The sequence below is a fragment of the Mesocricetus auratus genome, unplaced genomic scaffold (assembly GCF_017639785.1).
Source record: "Mesocricetus auratus isolate SY011 unplaced genomic scaffold, BCM_Maur_2.0 Super-Scaffold_100045, whole genome shotgun sequence".
Classification (NCBI taxonomy): Eukaryota; Metazoa; Chordata; class Mammalia; order Rodentia; family Cricetidae; genus Mesocricetus; species Mesocricetus auratus.
Genome location: NW_024429222.1, coordinates 2,924,960 through 2,948,864, shown reverse-complemented (window position 1 = coordinate 2,948,864; position 23,905 = coordinate 2,924,960). Strand labels below are relative to the sequence as shown.

The 23,905-nt window shown below is 52.0% G+C and overlaps 1 protein-coding gene across 2 annotated transcripts in view; it reads left to right on the top strand.

Annotated features, from left to right (window-relative positions):
• Znf423 (zinc finger protein 423) overlaps window positions 1-23,905 on the top strand; it is a 240,012-nt gene that overhangs the window by 193,234 nt on the left and 22,873 nt on the right. For both annotated transcript variants that reach the window (XM_021232478.2, XM_040735289.1), the window contains 2 exons: window positions 21,565-21,696; window positions 23,095-23,210. In XM_021232478.2, the coding sequence (XP_021088137.1) occupies window positions 21,565-21,696; window positions 23,095-23,210 (248 nt within the window). The remainder of the gene's footprint in view (window positions 1-21,564; window positions 21,697-23,094; window positions 23,211-23,905) is intronic.

Sequence of the window (23,905 nt, the reverse complement as noted above, 5' to 3'; positions counted from 1 at the left end):
CCTGCTGCTCCCTCATATTTGCTTGGATTTTTTTTTAACGGCAACATAATTTACAACTGGTCCACCAGCGTCAGAGCTGGCACGTTCTAAATCCGCATCAGATTTATGTAATGCCGTTGCTTATCAGTGAATGAAGTCATAATTATTGCTTTGTACCATTAAATAGCATAAATATATAAACTGTTATACAAATTGCAGCAAACGTTCCCTCTGGGGAGCTCTAGACCAAGTTTAATGTCGTGCATTTGTCTGGGATGGCAGTTTCCGTGGTATATAATAATGTTGATAAATTTTACTGCAGCAAGTGACATTTTAAAGCATTAATTTTGGTGCTCAGGAAATCCTGAAGAATGCACAGGATGATCAGGCCGGTGCTGTAAGGACCAGGGAGTGAGGCTGAGTTGCCAGCGGAGGGGATGCTCGAGAGAGCCATGGGTGGCGCGTGGCACCTCCCAGCTCTCCCGTATAGTCAACCCCCCCTCCTCTCTCAACTCCCCAAGGAAGGCAGCGGATACATTTTCTGTGGCAATGATGATAATTAATTTCAAAAAATTCAAATAGATTCCTTTCTGCCTTAAATTTGAAGTGTGGGAAGGTAAGGGGAAGGGGGCATGGAAAATGCACAATTGGTGGGGTTGGTCCTCGTAGTAACCTCCTTCCCAATTATGTAAATTCTGTGTGGGGTGAAAAAAATCCCCATCCTAATTAGAGATGCAACACCTGGCCTCAGACGATGCTTCAGATGCCAGGCGTGCGGCTGCATAGCCTCCTAAAGCCATTATCGGCGAGAGAGCGCCTTTTGCTAGAAGCCCCAGGATGGTGTATGGCATTTACCTGGTGTGCTCTTTGGAGAGCTGGTGGCCTGTGAAAGGTTGGAGAGAGGGCTCACCCTCTGCCTTCAGGAGAAAGCATGGGAGCTTCAGGGACCCTAGTGGGTCCCCTCACCACTCTATAGCTGACCCTGAGAAATGGAGAATATGGCTCAGTCTCCTTGCCCCTCCCAAGCCTGGACATTGGCCTGCTCTGGAACATTCTTGAAGAGTTTGTCATCAGTTTTCAATTCCTGCCCTGCACTTTGCTGACTTTTGCTTTGAGAGTAGAGGAGTCCTCTGGCACGTGTCACAGCTCTTCTTGCTAACTGGGACTTAGTCCTCAGGGTCCTCTGTTGGCACGAGGCTGTGTTACACATCCTGGTGCCTTTGGGTTGGGTGCCACTTATAGCTAATTCTGTGTGTGGAAGTAGCCTAGGTCATCTGCAGATGACAGCATTTGGTCTTGGCGGGAAGGTTGCTCTGGAATACTCTCATTGCCTGGGACAGTAACCGTCAGTGTCAGAGATGAAAGTGTCACCAGGGCAGGCGCTCAAGCAACTCGTGAGCAGGGAGCTCTCTGCAATGGATATGAAGGGCAATAAGAAATAAAACGTGTTGTCTACAGCCCCTAAAAACTGGGGCCATTTGTGACCCAAGCATATCCTAGCCTATCCTGGATACTTCCGTGATTAGCTCAAACTTAACAGATTTTCAGCAGTGTGCCAGGAATGCCATTTGATCCCCTGCAAACCCTATTATTGGCAGTGAAGAAGTTAGATAAGTTTCCTGAGGTAACCCAGCTTATAGAAAACCAGTGTGTATGTTTCCCAGTCATCCCTGCCAAGCTCTGTCTTCCCTTCGTTTTGCTTTAAAGAGTGAATTCTCTTCAGCAGGCCCGTAGGGACTGGAGAGGCTTGCAGGCATTACTCTTCAGAATGGAGTAACCGAGCTTTCTCCTGAGCCTATCAACTTTGGCATTACTTCCAGGACTGCTCATGGCATCGAAGCTTCAAGAGACTCATTTGCTGTGTGAGTGGTCCATTCTGATGTCTTGACTTTGAGTGTAAACCTTGAACTTTGTGATGAAATCCCACTTTACTCCTTTATCTCCTGCAAGTATGTAGTAAAGTTCTTCATGAGTAGGACGTGGAGACCAACATTTAATGTCCTGGGACATCATGCCCTAGTGTCCAGGAGTGATGGAGGCCCCCCTTCACAAAATGAGGACTGTGGGGTTAAGGAGGGGGTTGGCACACCAAGGATGCCCCCCACAGAACCCTTCCTTTTTTAAAATCACAGAGAACTTCTTGAGTGGAGAGCTATCCTTAGAATATTAAAATGATTTAAAATGAAGTAGAGAATAGCCCAAAGGGAAAGAATGTGTGTTCTTAAAATGTGTCGCCCTTGTTTACAGAGTCAGAAGGCACTGATTATGCGGTTACTGTGTGCAGTGCTGGGTGGAGAGTATGTCCTCTTGCCAGTGGACTGGTTGACATCTCCTGGCAAGCAGCCTACCTCTTAACTCTTAATCATGCTACTTATGAAACTAGCCCTGTTTTCAGTGTTGAACTGAATTACTACTAATGGCAATTCTCTCTCTCTCTCTCTCTCTCTCTCTCTCTCTCTCTCTCTCTCTCTCTCTCTCTCTCTCTCTCTCTCTCGACTGGGTCTTTTATGTAGCTCTGCCTTTCCTGGAACTCTCTATGTAGACCAGGCTGGCCATAGAAATCTACTGCCTCTGCCTCCCAAGTGCTGGGATTAAAGGCGTGCACCACCACAGCCTGGCACTAATAGAAATTCTTAATGATCGTAATTAAAATGATGGGGGTCCAGAGTCTGGCTCTGCTGCTTGAGGTTTAGGTCGCATCATGCATTGTGCAGGAACACCCAGACCTGCTGGAAGACATATCCCTAGGTCATCCAGTGTCAAGTAGATCCAAACTTGAAAATCACCATGGAAAGTAATTTCAGAGGATCGTTGCAGCTGAGCTCTCAGTCTGCCTGTGGCTGCATGTCTTGCTCAGCCTTGGGCATTGGGTGGGTAGAGCAGGTGGCCACCCAGACCAGCACGAGGATGTCAGGGCCCGGCAAGATGCCACATAGCTCACAGGCTGCAAGCAGGGTGGACAAGATGGCAAGGGCGTGTAGTGGCCAGGGTCCAGGTTGTACCGGCTGGCATGTGCTGGGGTGCCCTCCACACGTCTTCCCCTTCTGTGGCCTCCACCATCTTGCCCTCTAGCCTGGAGCATAGAAAGAGTTCTGCTTAAGAGACGATCCCTGGGTGTCAACTTACACTGTCAACTTGTACCTTTTTTGTCTGGTGTTTAGAAGCTAGGTGTCACATCTGTTAAATGGGACTGGGGCTGGCTCCATGGTTAAGGGTACTTGCTGCTCTTGCAAAAGACCCAGGTTTGGTTCCCAACACCCACTTGGCAGCTCATAACCATCTGTAACTCCAGTTGCAGGGTGTCTGATACCCTCTTCTGGCTTCCTTGGGTAGCAGGAACACGCGTGGTACACATACATCTGTGTAGCAAAAACACTCATGTATGTGAAATTAAAATAAATAAATCTTAGCTGGTCGGTGGTGGCGGCACACACCTCTAATCCTAGCACTCAGCAGAGGCAGGCAGATTTCTGTGAGTTCAAGGCCTACCTGGTCTACCAAGTAAGTTCCAGGACAGCCAAAGCCATTACACAGAGAAACCCTGTCTCAAACAATAACAATAACAACAATATCTTTATAAAACAGGACAAAGAATTGTTCTCTTCCCCGTGGACTTAGAAGGCTGCAAGAGACATAAAGGAGAGCAGTTTTAGGAGGCTAGAAGACCTTTGTGAGCCCTTTGGTCTGCACCCTGATAGTGCAGAAGTTCAGATTTGAGTTCTCATGACCTTAGACAAAACTCGGCACTTACCTTGTTTAAGCAGATCAGTCTGTCCGTCTGTGCTGTGTGGGAGCAGCCGGCTGACCGGGACCCCGCTTCCCTGCAGTTTTGCAGGCCACTCCTATTTAATAGAGAACCAGGGGAGCTGTGCCCTGTCTCTGCTTGCCATCAGTGCCAGTGCTGCACCTATGCTCAGTGTCTGCAGGGAGGAAGTACTCAGACTGTGTGCCCGGCAAGGTGGAGGCACACTCATGTCCCTCCTGGATACCAGCATCTGCCAGTCTCCCCCAAGTCCTCCCAAGACCACCCTCCTTGGGAGCCCTCTCCTCACTTCTGTACTCCAACATGTTCTTAGATAGGCCATCCCCCCAGGAAGTCATTCATCTGTCCGTCCATCCATCCATCCATCCATCCATCATCGACTTGATGTCCCTGTATCCTGCAGCAGACAGATCAGCATTCCTTCCTTGCTGCTGCCTCTGCCCATCATCTACTCCCTTCAGGACTTGGCTCCTTGCTGCCTGCTTTATGCGTGCGCTATGCCTGCCACTCCCCATCCTGCAGGCACCGTCGAAAGCTCACACCCTAAGAGTGCAGCATGCTAAGGTCTCAAGCGCTACTTGAAGAGCTGAACGTGTGTGGGAAGCAGACATGACACCCCTTGCCACACCCCGCACTGCCTGCCCTTTCCTTATACTGCCTTCAGGGTGGCACCATACTTACCTTGGGACAACCTTTTGTTACTGGAGGCAATTTAAAGATGGGACATCACCTGTGTCTCCTGGACTGCCCAGTGTAGTATACCTGCCATTTATTAAGTCAGTGGATGCATAGTTCCGGGCAGGGGCTGGCTAACTGGAGGGAGGAAGAGATGACTGTGAGGGCAGACAGATTTATGGGCCGAGTAACTCAAGAAAGACTAATGGCATTCTGACACAATAGATACAACACAGCAGTGGCTGATAGGCTGCCTCTCATCAATGCTCATAGCTGCCTCTCCTGGTCCTCACAGGCAGCCTGTGGCCCTGTTTTCCAGATCTGAGATGTAGGGAGGTCTATGATTGCTCAAGGTCAGTTAGCCAGGACGCGTCGGTCACTCCGACCTGGGCCTGACTAGGTTGAGTCTGGAGCTGGCACTCGAACCTCACTTCCTGCTGCTTTAAGCCCTGGGCAGTCTTTCTTCAGCTGGGCCAGCTGGACATAAGCTCAGCGGGCAGTAGAGCTGAGCTGTCCTTGGCGGGCGCTGCCCCTGCCTGGCCACCCCCACCCACCTGCCAGGCGCCCCAATCCTCCTGGGCATCGCAGAGCCTTCTGTGCTCCTCTCCAAAGGACAGGGCATATTTCTTCCCAACCCTCTTAAGACCCAGCCCGCACTGGAGGCTTCATCATCATGCAAATTAGCAGGATTGGATCCGCTCCTGCAGAGGACTCCGGGGGCGGCAGAAGGACGGAGGCCAGTGGAAGGGGGGAGCACAGAGGGCTGGTGCCAGCAACATGCCACCCTGGGGAGGCTGCTGGGGATGGGGGAGAAGGCTGAGGCTGGGCCAGGCAGGCTCCCGGCACTGTTGCTGAAGACAGAACCAAGAAAGACATTCTTTTCGGATTTACTCTTTGTGTATTGAGCCCTTTTATGATTCATCAGTAAGTAAATATCAGCTGAGGGGTGATTTGTTTCTAACAAGCTTATAAAATACTGGCGTCGTTTGTGGCTTGTTGGAGTGCTGATTATAAACACTCCCCCATGCCCACTCCTCCGTCAAATTAGCATTCAACGAACAAACATTGGATCTTCCTCTTGTTTTCTGCCCTGTCTTCGGGCGCCAGAGGGATGAGTAGGCGACAAGAAGGCACGGACCCCAGACTGGAACATTCAGCCCCAACTTAGACTTTCAGAGATGAAGAGATGACTCCTTACTGGGCCCTGCAAATGTGGGGGACACAGGGCCCTCATGAGTCCAGCTGGTTCTCTCCCACACCTCACTGCCAAGTTTTCTTGTGACCCAGCTTCTCCCCGCCCCCAAGCCTGTCATCTTCAATCTCATGGAGAACTCAGATCTGGTCAGGCTGCATCTGGCCCTCAGCACTTGGAGCGACTGCCTGCCCCCAGGGGTCCCGCCTGGACCCAGCCAGAGGCCTCTGCTGCTAAGAACATCTGAGCGGGTCATGGGGTCTGTCACATGCCAGCCCGTCACCCATGAGAACTCACCCATCAGAACTGGCCTGTATTCCCCCTTCCTCCTGGCCTCTAGCTTTGTGATGAGGAATCGCATTAGTTACATTTGGCTGTCCAGTACATAAGCCTGCAGCAGCCATCCACCAAGCTTACATGTAGTACGGTTGATGCCTACCTAACATGAGAATCCGTGGTGACTTACCTTGTTAAGACATCATCATGGCCATGCTGAGGAACTGTGGTTTGCCAAGGGCCCAGCAAGTGTCTGCCCAGCTATAGGAAGGCATACCATCACTCAGCTGGCACATCAGTCACAATTTCCCTCATTCTACAGAGGGGGAGCTTCCCAGCCAGAAAGGGGGCTTTTTCCATCACAGTGGCAGAGCCTGGATTTGGAAAGTAGCCCAGTCCTCCCGTCAGATGAGAGACCACACTCAAGGCAACAGGGAGCAGTCAGCCCCAACATAGGTCTTCGTGGGTCTTCTGCAGCTAGAACTGCTCCCGTGAGGGGAGCTGCCACAGCCTGTAGTCTCTTTCCATACAGTATTTCTATTTATTTATTTATTTATTTGTTTATTTATTTATTTATTTATTTATTGGTTTTTCGAGACAGGGTTTCTCTGTATTGTTTTGGAGGCTGTCCTGGAACTCTCTCTGTAGACCAGGCTGACCTCGAACTCACAGAGATCCGCCTGCCTCTGCCTCCCGAGTGCTGGGATTAAAGGCGTGCGCCACCAACGCCTGGCTTAACCCTTCGAGAATTTTATATCTGCATATGATGTATTTTGATCATACCTGCCCCCTCCTCCCAGATGCATACCCAAGATCCCCTTCCAACTCCCATGTCTTTTTTTTAAAGTAATGCACAGGGTCCAATTTGTGATACCCGTATAATCATGGGTGTGGGAGGAGTCACTGGTGTCATATCCTTAATGAAAATAGGCTCGCCTTCCTCTAGCCATCAACTCTCAGTAACTCCTCAGCTGGGAGGAGGGCTTGTGAAGCCCTACCTCCTCCATGCTGCCTGGTTTGATCCTGTGAAGATCTTATGCCGACAACCACAGCTGTTATCACTTCATGAGTGTGGCGGTCCTGTCATGTCCAGAAGACCTAGTTTTCCCAGGTCTTTCTTGACCCTTGGCTCTTAAGATCTTTCTAATCATTTTCTCTTCCATGAAGTTCCCTGAGACTTGGAGAGAAGCAGGGTGTCTTCTTTATGTTGGAACCTTCCATGGACACTTACTCTCTGTGGCTTGACCAGCCTGTCATATCCAGGAACCTGCAGGGCAGGGGTTGGGTGGGGCTAGGAGATGTACGCTCCAGTCACCTTTAGTTACAGAGTGGGTACACTGTCAACACCACCATTGTCTCTCTCGTTATTCACTGGGTTATAGCTTTATTTTATCTATTTTTTTAAAAGACGGGGGTCTAACTATATAGCTCTGGCTCTCCTGGAACTTGCTCTGTAGACAAGAGCAGGCTGGACTTGAACTCACAGAGATTGCCTTGCCCCTGCCTTCCAAGGACTGGGATTTAAAGCATGTGCAGCTAAGCTCAGCCTGAGTTCAATTTTTTTAAATTAAAAGCTTTAATTCTATTTGGTTTCAAAAGTTATTTGTTCTCATTACATAAAAGCTAGACAGGGCAGCCAGGCACCAGTAAGTGTGCTGCTGTTAGAAGGTGATCCGTTGGTTTCTTCCTGTAACTCTAGCCATTTTCCCTTACCACCCCACAACCCAGACAGTGCTGTGGGGAGGGCATGTTTACATGTTTACATCCCCTGCTGGAGGCATTGCTGTTTAGAGAAGGGTGCTTGTTTCAGTGGGCAGGACCATGGACAGGTACTAACTACTGTTTATCGTGGAGACACACACACACACGCACACACACACACACACACACACACAGAGCGAGCACCAAAGGCTTTGATCTCTGATCGGGTACGGCTTGTCTGGCTCTCACTACAAGAGCAAGAGTGTAGTCCACTCTTTCCTTTGAGTGTGCTTTAGTGCAGAGAGTGGCCTCTTAGTTCCCAGCCCATGCATGGCTGAGGACAGGAAGTATTCCTAGGAGGAACTGTAGAAGCCCAGCTCTATAGACATCTTTCAGATGGCCTCAAGGGCTTATAGAAACTCAGGGTCTGGGCTGAAGACTGCTTGGACTCCTGTTTTACCCTGACCCTGGTGTTGCGGGTATATGCCTAGTCTCTCTGGGACTTGCAGGATCTCTGCTCTTCTGAGCCCTGGGCAGAGAGAGGGAGCTTTCTTCCAGAGCTCCACTCAAGGAACTCATACACTGGAATCTCAGTTTGGGGACATGCTGGGACCTGGCTTGAGGAGTTCCAAGGCTTTGCTACGGCCCATCCCTTTGTATGATCAGAGCAGTTAAAGAAGACAGAGAAGTCCGCATTGAATGTCTTCTTTCCCTAGGAACCTGAGGTCACCATAGAGGGGTGGGGGCTGTAGTGAGAGGTGCTGTCGTGGAAAAGTTTACTTTGCCAGACTTCAAAATGACTCCACAAACGCGCTGTCAGGAACGTGAGCGCACGTGTGTGTGTGTGTGTGTGTGTGTGTGTGAGAGAGAGAGAGAGAGAGAGAGAGAGAGAGAGAGAGAGAGAGAGAGAGAGAGAGAGAGAGAGAGAGAGGCCTAGTGGGAGGTACCATCCTTCCGGCAAGCAAGCCTTTAGCATCACCAGGACTCCGGTTCATCATGATAGGGCCACTGCCATTCCACCAGCCCTCAGAGTGTTTTGTGGATGCCCTGGCTGAATGTAGCACGTAGGAAGAACCAAAGGGTTGGTGTGGGACAAGCTGGGTTGCTGAGCCAGCATAGGCCTCTGAGAGCCCTGGTTTGGGATTTTTTTCCCTGAGGGCTTTTACATGTTCTTCGGCTTGGTTTTTCAGGCATTTCTTTCTCAGCACGCTTGATGTGGCAGAGAGGGTCTCATTGACTTTCCATGTCCTGCGTGTCTGCTATAGTCAGTAGTCAGTGTGAAGGTGCTGATGACAACAATACTTGCTATAGCTCACAATAGTCTTGTGAAGCAAGGAGGGTGCTAGTCTCTGACGCCGCCATCAGCCTAGAGCCCTCCGCTTGTGGGTAGCAGTTGTCACTGGAGCTATGAATGCTGTGCTTGCCTGGGAAGTGCCAGCTGAATGTAGCAAGTGAGCAGGAGAGAGCCAGGACCCGCTAAGAGCAGTACAGGGCAGCGCATGACCAACGGAAAGACTCAGCCAGTCATTGTGGGTGGTGCCCAGGGAACATACAGCAAGGCTGGCACCTGGGCACGTGAAGTGGCATCTGAAATGGTGTGGGGTGCCACCGAGGCCTGTGTGCTGTAGGGCTGATCCATCCGCAGAGCCACGAGACGCAGCAAGCGTAAGTCATTAGTCAGTCAACCCAACTAGGCCTTTATTGGACATCTTCCGTGTGTACCTGGGGCTTATAAAGACTTGAATTTATTAGCTAGGGTTGTTTAGGTTGCAACTGGCAGACAATTAAGTAAACATAAGCAGAGAATGCTCTCGTTTGTTGTAACAGGTCATTTAGCTTTGTGTGGAGTACACATCTTTTTAAAACATAATTTATTCTTTTTTTATTTTATATACACTGTTGTTTCACCCGCACGAATGTATGACGGTGTCAGATCACTTGGAACAGGAGTTAGAGACAGTTGTGAGTTGCCCTGTGAGTGCTGGGTATAGAACGCAGGTCCTCTGGAAGAGCAGTCAATGCTCTTAACTGCTGAGCCATCTCTCCGGCCCCCAGTAGACGTCTCTTAGACACTTGCAGCTAGGAGGACAGAGGCACAGCATAAGAGAGAACCCCCGGAGCGAGGGCCTAGGATCACAGTAAGGATGGTGGGGCCACGTGGGTGGGTGTTGGGTAGATGAGGCCTAGACCTTCTGGCAGAAAATGTAACTTTCTGAGGGGCAGAAGGGAGTAACCCAGGTTCTTGGGAGTATGCCGCAGAGCTGGGACGTTTGTCTGGTTCGCTTGTGCTGCACAGACTGGTGTGGGACACCATGGGACACCTGTAGGGGATGAGCCAAGGGGAGAGAGCCAAGATGCAGAGTCAGATGTTGGGAGGTGCCGACATCCCCAGCTTTCTTTTTTAAAGGAATCTAGAAATGGACTCCTTCTGAAAAGGAAGAGATACCGTGAAAGCCAGAGGTGTATGGGGGTTGGAGGTGGAGTGTGCGTCTTACCACAGTGCAAGACCTGATGTTGTCCACATCTTACCCCAGCTTGCTGAGCTGACTTGAACAGCAGAGGCTCCCTGTACATTTTCACCCTGATCTCTAGCTGCTCAGCAGGCAGGCAGCCTGTTTCTCTCCTTCTGGTACACTCTGTCTGTCACCTGTCCCGTGCCTTTCTGGGCTGGGGGCTGTCACAGCTTTTGCTCTGAACTGCCTCATCCTGGTCAATGGGATCATCTGCTGCAGGGCAGATGGCATCACAGCCAGGGGCCGGCAGCAGAGCTGCAGGGCTCTAAACTGTCTGGGTGCTGCCACCAAAGCATCTTGAGGAAGTGTCTGCATTCTCCCAGCTCCAGAGCTGAACAAATCAAGCACTAATAGGATGTCTCTTACCACGGTCCTGTGCCTACTGAAGAAGAATTTCAGGTGACAGCACTAGGCTTGCTCTGGAGTTGGGGACACACAGATGAGAGATGGGGATTGGTGGATGAGAGAGGATGGTCTTAAGAATCCCGTAGAGGCCTGCACACCATGGGGCCCTGTGTTTGCTGTCTGTGTAGCTTTTCTGCTAAATCGAAGGCAGAAGAACCCTTCCCTTCAGCCCCCTGGGACTCATGTGACTGCTTGAAGGAAGTGTCATCCATGTGACTGTGTTTGTTCATTTATTTCATGTCACCTTTAAATTGTAGTATGGGCTTTTCTTCTCACTGAACTCAGGTCCCAGCAAAAACAAAACAAAACAAAACAAAAACCCTGCTTTTTTGAGATTGAGGTTGCACAAGCAGCATGAGGAAGCTGCATGGAGCTTACAGCCAGACTTGGAAACACGTTTGTACACTCCTTGGTTGACTTAAAAGGTGCACTCTTCAGACTGGTCCCTCACTTTTGGCGTTGACGTTCAGCAGGTATCTTCTGGTTGCTAACCTTCCTGCTGTCCCCATGGAGATGCTGCAGGACATGATACAGACAGGTTCCAAGGTGGGGTGGCTTGTGGGCTTCTAGAACAACTGTATGTTTTGGATCTGTTATGGTAGACTCTGGATCCCAGCCCTCACAGACACTGCATTCTTCTTGAACGTCCCCACATTCACCTGTCCTGAGCAGAGTGGCCATGTAATTATGAAGGCAGACTTTAAGTTAAGGGTCAGTGACGTTCCCATGTAAGCAGGTCCATACAAGGCAATCACAAGCAGTTCTAGTAAGCCATAGGGTGGGTCTCCATCCTCACAGATAGCCTGACTCCTGGTCACCCTGGTTTTGGCTTTCGAATCTGCAGCGGTGTGAAGCTGTGTGGGTTCATCAGAAATCATACCTGGAATTGTGAGTTTTCTTTTCCTGGCTCAACACACCTGATAGGAAACCATTTGGAGAAGCTGGGCGGCCACAGAGTCAGGACGGCAAACAGCAGAGGCCTCAGTGAGTGAGTCATGTTGCCCAGTTGAGGTATGCCCATTGCCTTTTGAGCCCATATTCCACTGATAGCTGGTTGTGGCACGCTCTAGGTTGAGGCATGATGTACTTTGAAGCACATGTATGTACTTCAGTGCCGTTCGGTGAACCCCAATTGAACCCGTGTTCTCGTGGGCCCCACTGTTCCTCGGCATGTCACATCCCGACACTGCCTGTCCATCGGAACTGGCGCGGGGAGGCACCGATCTGACTGGCAGCTGGTAGCCCCATTGCCTACTGAGCCCTTAAAACCTGACCGAGGAACTGAGGTTTTAATTTTAACTATAATTAATTCAAATTCGGATTGCCAAGGGTAGCCAGGAACTACCATATTGGACAGTGTAGATCTAGAAGATACCTTTTTATTTTATTTTTTAAGGAAAAGAATTTTCAAGAGAAATTAACCATCACTTTCAGTCCTGATTTTTCTACTGAGGGTTGGGATGTCCCATGTCCAATTAAAGGCCAAAGAGACCTCCAGGAAGCAGTGAATTGTAGGTTCCAAGCCATCTGAACACCAGGGTTTCTCTCTAGGTCCTGCAAGGACTATTCTGCCTCCAACCGTGGGGAAGACTGACGTGGCCCTTTCTCACGCCATCCAGTGTTGTGTGTCTCTGCATACATGTGAGCTGCTGCCTGGAGCCTTTTTTTTTTTTTTTCTTGATGCTATGCTGTCGCTCATTTCAAGTGATGATTTTGGTAGGGAAAAAAAAGTAATGCTGGCAGTAGAGAAAACCCTTGAAGCAGGGGTAATTCGTGTGTCCTCGGCAGGGTCGGTGACAATGAGGGCTTTGGAGCCTGCCTGTCACGTTAATTGTATATTATTAGAGGCCATTAATCTGAGGATTATTAACAAGATGGAGTCTTAGGCAGTTGCCTTGCTGTGGAAAACTAATCTAAGATCAGCGATGTGCTTAAGGGGGCTAAGTTACTTGCGCCCAGGCAGCCCAGGCAGGGGATGTGGAATCTTTGCTTTCTGGGGTCCCAGTCTTCCGTGTGGCAGACGGAAGGGTGTGGCTGTCGGGAGGGCTGGGGGCCAGCTCATTTTCAATCTATTTCAAATCCTCTGAAGTTTCTAGTTCCAGAGGTTTGGAGGTAAAGAGCGTTTCTTTTAAATTTAGTTTTCTTATGGTGCTGGGCGTTGAACCTGAGATCTTGAGGACGCTAGGCAAAGACTCTGCCACTGAGCTGCGTGACCGCCTCCCAGAAGTCTCGGCTGCTTATCACCCCAGTAGTTGTGTCTCGTGATTGCTGTGAAGACATCACCTGACGACGGGGGCCCATCCTCTCTTCCTCTTTCCACTCAGAAGGCGCTGGAGATAGTTCTGTACGTTGGTGACATTTCTTTGACCAGGCAACCAGCCACCACATCCTGATGGTTACACTCTATGCAGAGAGCTAGAGGTGGGTGCTTCTGTCGTTGTCCCCAGTGGGGACAGTTGCAGCTGTGTTCCACCGAAGCCACTCCAGTCTTTGAGATGTGGGGGGCTTTTCAAGTTAGGGAGTTGCTTACACTGGTCTGGCTGCAGAGATGTTGACTAGGGCCAGGGCACAGGGACACACCTGGACCTGAGCCAGACTCTCCTATCCTTATTTCTTTGACCTCAAAGGAAGGAAGCCCCACTGGGTTTGGAGAGAGGACCGGTGGGTAGGGAGATAACTGCACAGACCTGGTGACTTGAGTTTGGTCCCTGGAACAGTTGCTTTTAAAAAGTCAGATGTGGGGGCTGGAGAGATGGCTCAGTGGATAAGAGCACTGGCTGCTCTTCCAGAGGTCCTGAGTTCAGTTCCCAGCAACCACATGGTGGCTCACAGCCATGTAAAATGGAATCTGATGCCCTCTTCTGGCACGCAGATATACATGCAAATAGAACACCATGTACATAATGATAATAAATCTTTAAAAAAGTCAGCCGTGGAGAGGTATTGAAGTGCATCTCTTATTGCAGAGTGCCAGCCTGGAGTACCCAACACAGTGACCCAACCGAAACAGACCCCGTCTTAACTAGGCGGAAGCAGAGAGCCAAGCCCTGAGAAGCTGTCGTCTGGCCTCTATATGTGTGCATGCACATTCTCACACACATGCACGTACAACATAAATAAACATGTGTTTAAGGCAGGGCAACCGGGGAACCCTGGTCACAGGCACCTCGGCAGGAGAGGCGCAGTGAAGCAGGAAACAGGAAGCAGGAAACTGCTGCGAGCCTCCATCCATGACTGTCAGTCGAGTGAACGGGTTTGGGATCCGCACAGGTGAGGGCAGTATGGGGGTGGCAGTGAAGCTGATGTGAACTCTTTAAGGGAATGACACCTGCCTACTGCAGTACAAGGGCAAGTTAAGCCTGCCTTGACAGGAAAGCACATGAGGCCCAGGCCATGGATTCCAGAGGGGGATGGGGCTCTATTGTTCCAATTGTACCCCCAGGGCTTGTACACGGTGGGCACCAGTTTCTGCGTACAGAGTGGCATGGTCTTTCTGTCTCCCCTCAACTCACGCACTCACGAAACCCTGGGAAGCAGACCCCACTTCCAGAAAGTGCTTAGTGCTGGGCTGTGATGTACACCTTTAATCCCAGCACTGAGGCAGGCAGATCTCCATGAGTTCGAGTCCAGTCTGGTCTATGGAGTGAGTTCCTGGACAGCACAGAGAAACCCTATCTCAAAAACCCAAAAACCTAAAACTAAAAAAGCACATGCTCTGTAGTCGAGCTAGGACTGCCTTCTAGCTGGACAGCCTCAGACTCGTTCTCTTGTCATCTGGAGGTGGTACATGCCAGGTGACGTGGTGGACTGTCCCGGTGGCTGTGACAGGAATTCACTGTAGCTTTGCTGACCTTTGGCTGAAATCTGACCCCTGACGTGGCTCTCGGGAACACTCAGTCAATGGAACCACCTGGAGTCCTTGGATTTCAGTTTTGGAGGAGGTGAAAGCTAAGTACTTGTGATCCCAGGTGGGAGTGTGGGTAGTCAGGCCAGCCAGTTTAGCCTTTCCCAAGGTGTGAGACCGTCCTCCAACGCAGTGCTGGCCTCAGTTATGGAGAAGCATGCACGCCTGGCCCTCACCTCTGGGCTTCACATACCAGAACAAGCCTCTGGCACAGGGGAGTCGGGAGGGGAGCCTTCCAGACTTATGCAGTACTGGCAGATAGCAGACAATAGGGAGACCTGCAGAGCCCACCTGCTTGGTGACTTGGCTAGACATCAAGAGGCCGGATGGCCCAGCGAGGTCTAGGAGAAAGCAAGGGACTGTGGGGAGAGGCTGACAGTTCCTTCCTTGTACGTGGGGCCTGTCCATGACAATGGCGGCGTTCTGCTGAGGGAGAGCCATGCTTCCCTCTTCCTAAAATCCCACAGTCTCCATGTGTACTGGTGCAGTGTCACCGACTCATTATGGCCTTGGCCTCCCTATCTAAGGGGCTGGGGTGTCTGTGAGTGGGTACCCGGGTAAATAAGTATAAATAGTTTTCCTTCTGATATGTGACTGGATTATTTTCCAGTTGATTTCAAGCCTTGGCCCCAAGTGGCCCACAGATCAAAAAAAGATAAGGGTCAGTTACAAGGTTGAGCTCATTCTCCGTTGCCATAGCAACTGACCTCAGGCAACCCTCCAAGGGCTACACCCAGCTCCCCAGGTGATATTTTTACTGTCCACGCCATCAATCCCAGGCCTTTCAAAACTCAGACTGCCTAATTGTCAGGGCTCTGTTTTGAAGAGGCTCTGGGTCCCTGTGGGGCCCCAGTTCAGGCTGCCAGAGCTCATTTATAGGCCCTCCTGAAACATCGGGGGATTGTGTGATGATGGGTCCCTCCTGGCCAGATAGGCCTAGAAAAGTACCTCTGGGGAGGGTGAGGGGTACAGCCCATCCTCCAGGATTAATTAGGAAACTGTGAACCCAAGGTGATTGTGGCCGTAGCAATGGGGACCTCAAGTAGCCCTCGAGTCTTTCTGACTGGTATGGAGTGTCACGGGGCACCAAGTACTGGGGCCTGGCTATCGGTGATGCTGGGAGGCTGCAGGGAGCAGAGGTCACCTGTTCGTGGGGTTCGCAGTATCTCCCTCTGCAGAAAATGGCTCCCCGCATTAGCTGGTGTGGGCAGAATGCAACTTTAGATAGCGTGCTGCGTCTTAGAGAGCTGTGCCCTGTTCTCTGGGCAGCGGTCTCGGGGCCTCCGGCGGTTATCAGATGTCAGTACAAGCCCCGAACACAAGAGCGCTCTCAAAGTCCATCTTCTCTTTGGGCCTGAAGCTGAGCTTGAGATTCTGCCCCCAGGGGCTGTTGGTTAGGGCCCCGTGATCTGGGAGTGCTTGCACTAGGGGCTGCCGGGGTCCAGGCTCTCCTCTGCCTGCCCCCTGGCTTTTTCCTTTGACCCTTCTCATCATCTCTCACTGCCACCCCGCCACCCCCCCGGGGTTTCTACTCAGACTCACCTGCCCTCTTGTCTTCTGCCCAGAGACCTTTGTTCCTGGATGGCAACAAAGGACTGACTCCGTTAGCCCCTCTCGGTTCCCTCTTCTAGTCTGCATGCTGTCATTTATTGGGAGGGGAGGGCAAGGGTAGTCTCTCCCGGGTCTCCCCACTACATGCACTTCCTGCCTCCTCATTTGCTTACAGGACTGAAGCACCGGCTGTCCTTCCTTATCTCTGTGTGTGGAGGTGTGGGCTGTGTCCGGGCCTGGTCTTTGGACCTCAGGGCCTTCTTTTGACCTGCTGTTTGGGGCAGGCTGTCGACTCAGGTGTGGGTTCAGGCCTGGCTCTGTGGGCTCCGTTTTGGTAACTAGTGACTTCAAGGACCACATTCCCTTGCATGTCCTCTACTTTCAGCTGTGCTGTCCCAAGGATGATACCCCAGTGGATGGGGCGCCACCCCACGTTGTCACTGAACTTTCTTCATTTGGAAAGGTCCTCAGTCCTCTTGCCAACTCTGAATTAGTGCTAGCAAGGAGCCCAACTAACTCAACCATGGAAACTGGGGGCTTCGTTTTCTCCCTTTTGCCTGAACCTCTCAACCCTTCTTGTAAGCATCTGCAAAAACCTGATGTCCGGGGTGAGGGTCAGGTCACGCTGAACTCACGTGGAATCGTATTTTTTGCCCGGCACCCTCCTCCAGTTAGAGTTCTGAGTTTGTTGTAGTGAGCCACGGTTCACTGCTTTTCTGGGTGGCAGGACACCCCCCTCGGCTGTCCCAGGCACTGGAGGGCCTCTTTTTGTCCTGGGATCTCAGTGTCACTTTCAGCTTGTCACAAAAAATGATTAAGGAACACAGGGTGTCTTGCTGGCTCTAGTCACCAAGTCTTGTGCATTTATCTTATGTTTTCCAAGGCTCGTGTGGACACAGAGAGGAGGAGGCCCCTCTCCTCTCAGATCAATTGAGGGAGCCGAGAAACAGCTGTGCTTCTGAGAGGCCCCAAAGATTAGACAGAGTGTGACTGGGAGTGCCCACAGGTGACAGCATTCCCAGCTCCATCTCTGATTTTCCCCGGCATTGTGTGCGATGCTTCTTGCTGACCTGTGGCTGCTGCCACAAGCCAGGCACTGCACCCACCCACCCAACCCTGTGACCCAGCATCCAGGTGGATAGTGTTGCGGCCGTAGGCAAGGTTCCAGAAGGGGTACAGACTGCCCTGGTTTAGTGAGAGGTGTCCCCTGAGGCCTCTTCAAGGAGGTCTACCTGCAGTGAGAAGAGTGGAGTTATGGACATTTGGGAAGCGCTTCAAGGAGGCCAGACTACTGTGTGAGAGGTAGTCTGCTTGCCTGCCTTGCAGAAACCCTGTGATTGTTCTTTCCAATTTCTAATGAAAATGTTAGCACAACGAGGTTAAGTGAGTCACACAAATATGAATAGTAAGTGATGGTGGCCCTGGGGCTCAAAGCCAAGTGTTTCCCATTCTCACTTGCGTATCCTTTACGACCAAGTGACTAGTTGTGCTTCCTATGGACACAAGGTAGCAGCAGCCCCCCTTTCTAAAGAGGGACACACATTAATGGTAACAGTAGCTTTTCCAGTGGAGTCTCTGCCGGCAGACCCAGATCAGGCAATACGTCTGGAGCGGGTCTGCTCAGCTCAGTGGAGTCCAAGAACAATGCCCTGTCCACTCCCCCCACAGCCTGCTGCTCCTCCCTCCCAGGCAGCAAATTATGGCCTCCGAGTGTGTGCTTGGCCTGCCTTTGACATCAGCGGGGCCCACTGGAGTCTCACCTTCAGGGTTCTGATAATCGGCTCTCTCTCCTCCTGGTTTCCCCCAAGACCTGTATGGAAATAAGTATGTGTCTGCCACGGATCAAATGCTTTTGGAGACAAAAGTCGGTGCGGAGGACATTACAGGGAACTATCATCTCTGCACGATGCTCTTCCACAAAGCCCTCAGCTCCTCTTTTGGGTGACACAGTTTCAGCCTGAAAGGTTCCAGTGAGCTGACTTGGTTTTAAGCAAAAGCACATCCTATTATGGTTTTTTTTTTTTGTTTTGAGAAATGAAGTGTAAAATTAACACTTATTATTCCTGAGCAGAGGAGGGAGAAAAGAAAAACAGGGACTCTGAAAGCTTCATGTTTGCTGGCTTGATGTCTGATGTGTTGCGACTTTGTTTATTTGTTTGTTTGTTTGTTTTTTAACTGTCTTAGAGGCAGGCTCTTGCTATGTAGCCCAGGCTGGCCTTGACCTCACAGCGGTCCTCCTGGAGTGCTGGGATTCAGATGTATACCACCATGCCCGGCTTATTTTCACTTAAAAAAATATTCTGCAAAATCAATAGATTGCCTGCACCAGCATGACTCACAGGGAGCAGGAGGCAGATCTGAATTTCAGGGCTGGGATCTGCATTTCACTTTACAAACGAGCGGGGCTGTGTAACTCACTTGAGGTGTGCAGGTCTCTCTTATGGATGCCTGTCATGTGCTATAAAAAAAGAATAGGGAGGATGGAAGTGATCTTGAGTCTTAACTCACCAAGTCCCCCAGCTCCCACACTGGGGCGGAGAGGCCCAGACAGCTTTGTCATTCCGCTCCGAGGTGTGGCAAGCTCTGTGCCATCTTATATAATCCAGAAGAGTGTTTCTCAGAGGGCGCCACTGTCTTGGGACAGAAGGAGAGGCTGCTGGAGCCTGGGGGTGAGAGTGATGGCGGCAAGGTGTGCTGGGCCTGCAGACAGTGGGTCACGAGCACCACGCTTGCCAGCCAGCAGCGTTTGTCACACTAACTAGGGCAGTCCCTCACCGCCTCCTGGCCCTCCCCCATTTCCGGGCTGGCTTTCTAGGCAGAGGTGCGCTTGACGGGCACCCCGGGGAGTGCAGCCCACCCTGCCATAGGGAGGAGCCGGGTCCGTGAAGACTAGCAAATCAAAAGCCAAGCCGAGGGAAAGACATTCCTAGGTCTGCGGGAACCCCCAGGCTCTTTGTTGTCCCCTTGCTCTTAGACTTTCTGCATATGTCCCCCGCTCCCCCAGGTCTGACTCTTCTCAGCACTTGGGGGAGACAGAGGAAAGGGTCCCAGACAGGCGGTTGTCTGTCTGCTGGGCTTTTTGATCTAATTAGCCCGGAACCTCACTCTGACACAGGTTTGGGCTGTGATTTGTCAGCCGTTTAGACCCCCGCAAGCGGCTGGCGGCTCAGGGCCGCCTGACTGTGCACATATTTATGAACGCGGGTGCTGGGCGGAGCTGCCTCTGTGAATCAGGGGGGAGCAGCTGATGAATCGCTCAGCGCTCACGAAACGGAAAGTGACTGTCAGACATGATTTCTCTGATTTATAAGTTGCAGGAGCCTTCTTTGTCCTCTCAGTGTTTGTGTATATCAGACAGCTCCAGCCTCGTTCACAGGCAAGTGGTGAAAGGCTCTGTTTGGAGTCAGAGCAGTCAGCCATCGCTCATCCCTGCTGTAGAGCCAGCTCTGGGCAAACAGGGGCAAAGGCCCAGCTGGGCGCCGCTCCTCAGGACTGCTTCCTGAACCCCACCCCCGTCCCATAGGTGGCCTGTGCCTAGGGTGACAAGACAACAAGGAAGCATCCTTGCCCACAGGTGCTGGGACCAGAAAGTCTTGGATTCCAGAGCACGGAGAGGCTGCTGCTTGTGGGTGAGGTGGGGGTGGGGTGCGGCACGGACATGTGAGAAGCTCTGTATCCTGCACAGAGCAACACCCCAGCCTTAGCAAGTGACCTCATTCTCTGAACCCATTTCTTCTTCCTGGGAATCCCATTTCCTAGTGAGCAGTGAGCGGCACTGCTTCTGAGACTCGGCTGCTGTAAACCTCTGTAGAAACCTCACAGCTGTCGCCTGTTGCCCCTGCCTCAGTCATGAGCAGAGCCGTCCACGTTGGCGTAGGAAAGCCACACAGAGGCGTGGTTCCCATCCACTCTTGCATGCATTCATTCGTCCATACGCCAGGCTCCGAGAAGCATTGTTGGTGTAGATGGGGGAGTGCAGGGCATGTTGGGGGGTCTTTGGAGGCAGCCCCTACACTTGAAGTCATCTCTAATTACAGTGAGTGTCTCCCATGGGAAGTGGAGGAGGTGTGTGGGGCCTTTGTGGCAAGCGTGCTGAGCCTGCCCCATGTCCCCAAACTTGTCAATGAGTCTCTTTTTCCACTAGTGTAAAGGGAAGATCTGCTCGCATTTCTGCCTGGTGCACGTGGCCTAGTTGCCGGGGCTCTGGGGACATGGCAAAAACCCGGCAGATTCCAGCCACTGGGCTATGTGGGGCAGGCCCACCTGCGCATACGAGTGTGCAGTTCAGCCGTGGGGGTGCCCGGGGTGTAGGGGATGAGCTGGGCCAGGGGAATGAGAGCCTGCTGTCCCAGCATTCCTGCCAGGGCCTGGGGACCCAGGGACTCGCCAGGAGGCTCAGCCCATCTGTGTCTGTGGCTTGCCACCAGCAGAGCCCCTCTGCTACCTAATTCTTGCCTTTGAGGGCAAATCAGAGCACCTGGCACCTTTGGTGAGCCCAGTTCCCCGGGGAGCCAAGGGAGGGCTGTGTCCTTGGCTGTCCCAGATTGCGTTTTTTGCCAAAACAGCCATGCCCAGCAGTAAACACAACTGAGCGCTGGCTGTGTGCTGTACGCTGCTGTATATGAATTAACTCATTAATTCACACCTTGACTATAAGAGGAAGATGTGCTGAGGGCTTCCAAGAGAGAACCCTGAGGCACAGTGAGGTGCAGAATGTCTACTCTGGCTGACCCGAGACTCAGTTAAGGGAGCCCACACCTTCTCTGACCACTGGGCTGAAAGCATGGGTCTCAGTTGAGGCCCAGCAAGTGAGCAGGCATGGCACGGCCCTCGACTCATTCCACTCTCTGGGCACCACTGAGTACAGGCTTAGGTGTTGAAGCAGTTCCCAGGTGGGGCCATTTGTTCTGGTAGGAAACCAACCAAGGAATCTGCCCATTCTTGTGACCCACGGCAGAGGCAACTGTTTGCACACAAGAGAAACCTTGCTTGTGCAACTCCTTCTAGAGTCTCACCAGGCTCCCTCACCCACTTTTTCCCATTCTGTTCCTCTCTGGCCCCTCCCTTCTAGAACAACCCTTACGCCAGCTTACCAGCCGACACTCTGTGCCCCCTATCCCCACTGGAATGAGGGGAAGACATTATCTGTTGCATTCTCCAAAGAATGCATCGCTCATTCTGGCCAGTTCCTGGCACATCACAGACTCTCAGTGAATATGCAATTGGATTTTTAAAGACCTGGTTACTCCCTCCACCATCAAGGACCCAGAATGCTCTCCTTTCCGAAGGGGCTCAGAAACCAAGCTGTTGAACATGGCTTGTGACCAGAGGAGAAACCATGACCAGCATTTCAGAAACCTACATCTGAACCCAAGCCCTGGCTGCTGCAAGAGTCAGGGCTGGGCCATTAATTCATGTGATCAGAGATGCAGGCTGACCTGCTGCTGGTGTAGGGTGTCCTGGGGCTGGTGTGGGGCATCATGGGGGTCTGGTGCAGGGTGGTGTCCTGGGGCTGGTGTGGGGCATCATGGGGGTCTGGTGCAGGGTGTCCTGGGGCTGGTTGTGCCTGTGTGAGTTTCACTGAAGTTGTCACTTTCCCTTGCAGAGGAAGGCATTAACCACGAGTGTAAGCTGTGCAACCAGATGTTCGACTCTCCAGCCAAGCTCCTCTGCCACCTCATCGAGCACAGCTTCGAGGGCATGGGTGGTACTTTCAAGTGCCCCGTGTGCTTCACAGGTATGGTACCCATGGGAGTGGGGAGGAGCCTGCCCTGTATCATGGCTGGAGCCCATCCTCTCGGCCCCCTCCCCTTTGAGGCCCTGTCTCCCTGCATAAGGAGCTGACCCATAGCCCTCCTGTCCCTTCTTCTTGGGCAGCTTGGGTGGCACCTTCCCTGTCCCTCCTCCTGTTGCGGCTGAGTGGCTGTTCACTCTGGCCTTGGCGTCTCTGTTGCAGCTGGCTAGCCCTCCATACTCTGTGGAGCCGGGAGCTCCATCCGGCATCGGTGGGGCTGTTCTGTATACTCTCCACTCACAGCTTCCGAGCCCCCTGTCCCAGCCAGGCTTCAGCCAAGCAGCTTGAGGGCAGCTTTGTTGGCCATGTCTCCAGCCCCCAGGCTGGCTGCCAGCCCCAGCCAGTGAGCGGCTGTCCCGGCCTGAGGCACATCTCGGGGACGGGGGGGGGAGGGGGAGGAGTTTTGCTGGCCCCCTCCTGCTGCCCAGATGGCAGCCGGTGTGCACAGGGAGCCGGGCTCTCCAGGCTCCCTGACATCTGTTGTCTACCACTGCGGGAAGCCCACCCCAGGGGAGTGCCTGGCAGGAGGCTATCTCTGAAGTGCTGAAGTCCCAGACACACAGCTGTTTTGGGTGACCTCTTGGGTGCACCCAGGGCAGGGCTGCCATGGGGACTACTGCCACTGGGAAGGGAAGCCACTGCTATGACCTGCTCATGACACACATGTGTATGAACATGCTTCTGGGGTCCCAACTGCCCTGGAACACCCTGGTCCTTCCCTCCTTCCCCCAACTCAGGATGCCCTGCCCATCTGTTAGCATCACATACAAGGATGCAGACAGTAACCCTGACAACAGGAGCAGCGATTCATGGGGTTGACTCGCTGCTTGGTACCAGGCACTGCGCTATACTGACCTAATTCCAATCTTATCTCGGCAACCCACTTGCAGTGGGACCTTGGACAAGTCACTTAATGTTCCCGAAGCCTTGGTTTTTCTTCTCTTGTCAGGTGGGATATCAAAAGTGACTGCCTTGCAGTGGGAAGGCATTTGACTGGTGAAGTTCACTTCATTCACCGTCCTTAACCATGCACAACTTCACGTTTTCAGACACTTCGCCTTTAGTTGCCCATGCGGTCCTCCTAGATAGCCGGTGAAGTGTTTGCTACAGTTAACTCTAGTGTTTAGAGGAAGGTCCAGAGCCCAGAGAGCTTAACTGCCTTTCCCAAGTTTGCCCAGCTACTAAGTGGCAAAACTTAACGTATATGCTTCAAAGTCCCCTGATAGGGACTGGTGTTCCCAGAAGTAGTCCTTGGTCAACCCTGCCCATGCCTGGGTGATCCCTGCCTGGGGAAGTGATAGGGCTGAGGCTGGCCCCTGACTGTCATATCTGTGTGTGCAGTCTTCGTCCAGGCCAACAAGCTGCAGCAGCATATCTTTGCCGTGCATGGGCAGGAGGACAAAATCTACGACTGCTCGCAGTGTCCACAGAAGTTTTTCTTCCAGACAGAGTTGCAGGTGAGTGTGCCGGCCCCTGTGGCCCGGTGGCTGCCCTCTTGACTGACTGGCACAGTGAGTACCAGCCTGTGTATTCCTGGGGGACCCTACAGAGGGAGGCTGAGCTCATACCCTTCATGCTTCCTAGCCGGCCTCTTTCTTCTGCTCCCCACCGATGTCATCTTATAGTGTTTGGCTGGGTTTGGCGTTGTGACTGGTAGCCTCTGTGGCTCATGCAGCCTGAATTCAGCTTTGCCCAGGCAATTGGAGTATAAGTAGTGGATGTCTATTGGCTCCAGCTCAGAGGAAGAGCAGTAAGTACTGACGTCAGTGTGGCCCTCAGGTGGCCAGTTTCTCCGCCAGTTTCCTTGATCCTCCAGAGTCTGCCATAGCCAAGGGACCCTCATGCAGGGCACCACTGGGTGGGCATCTGCAGCCTTGCCCTTGAGTCCCATGGGCCTCCTCTCTTTCCTTGGTACTGGTTTTCTGAAGATCTGGATCTTGGTCCAGAACTTTTCTGTCCCACTGTTTTTTCCAGGAAATTTCTGTTAACCAGAAACACTGTTCTAGCTCACACACAAAAGTCACGCCCTGTAATAGCATGCCTATGTAAGGGACAGTTCCCACGCATGCCCCCTCATTGACGCTGGCAGTGCATACCCAAGGGATGGCAGACTCACTCAACTTAGCGCTGCAGTCCCAGAGACTGTACTCCC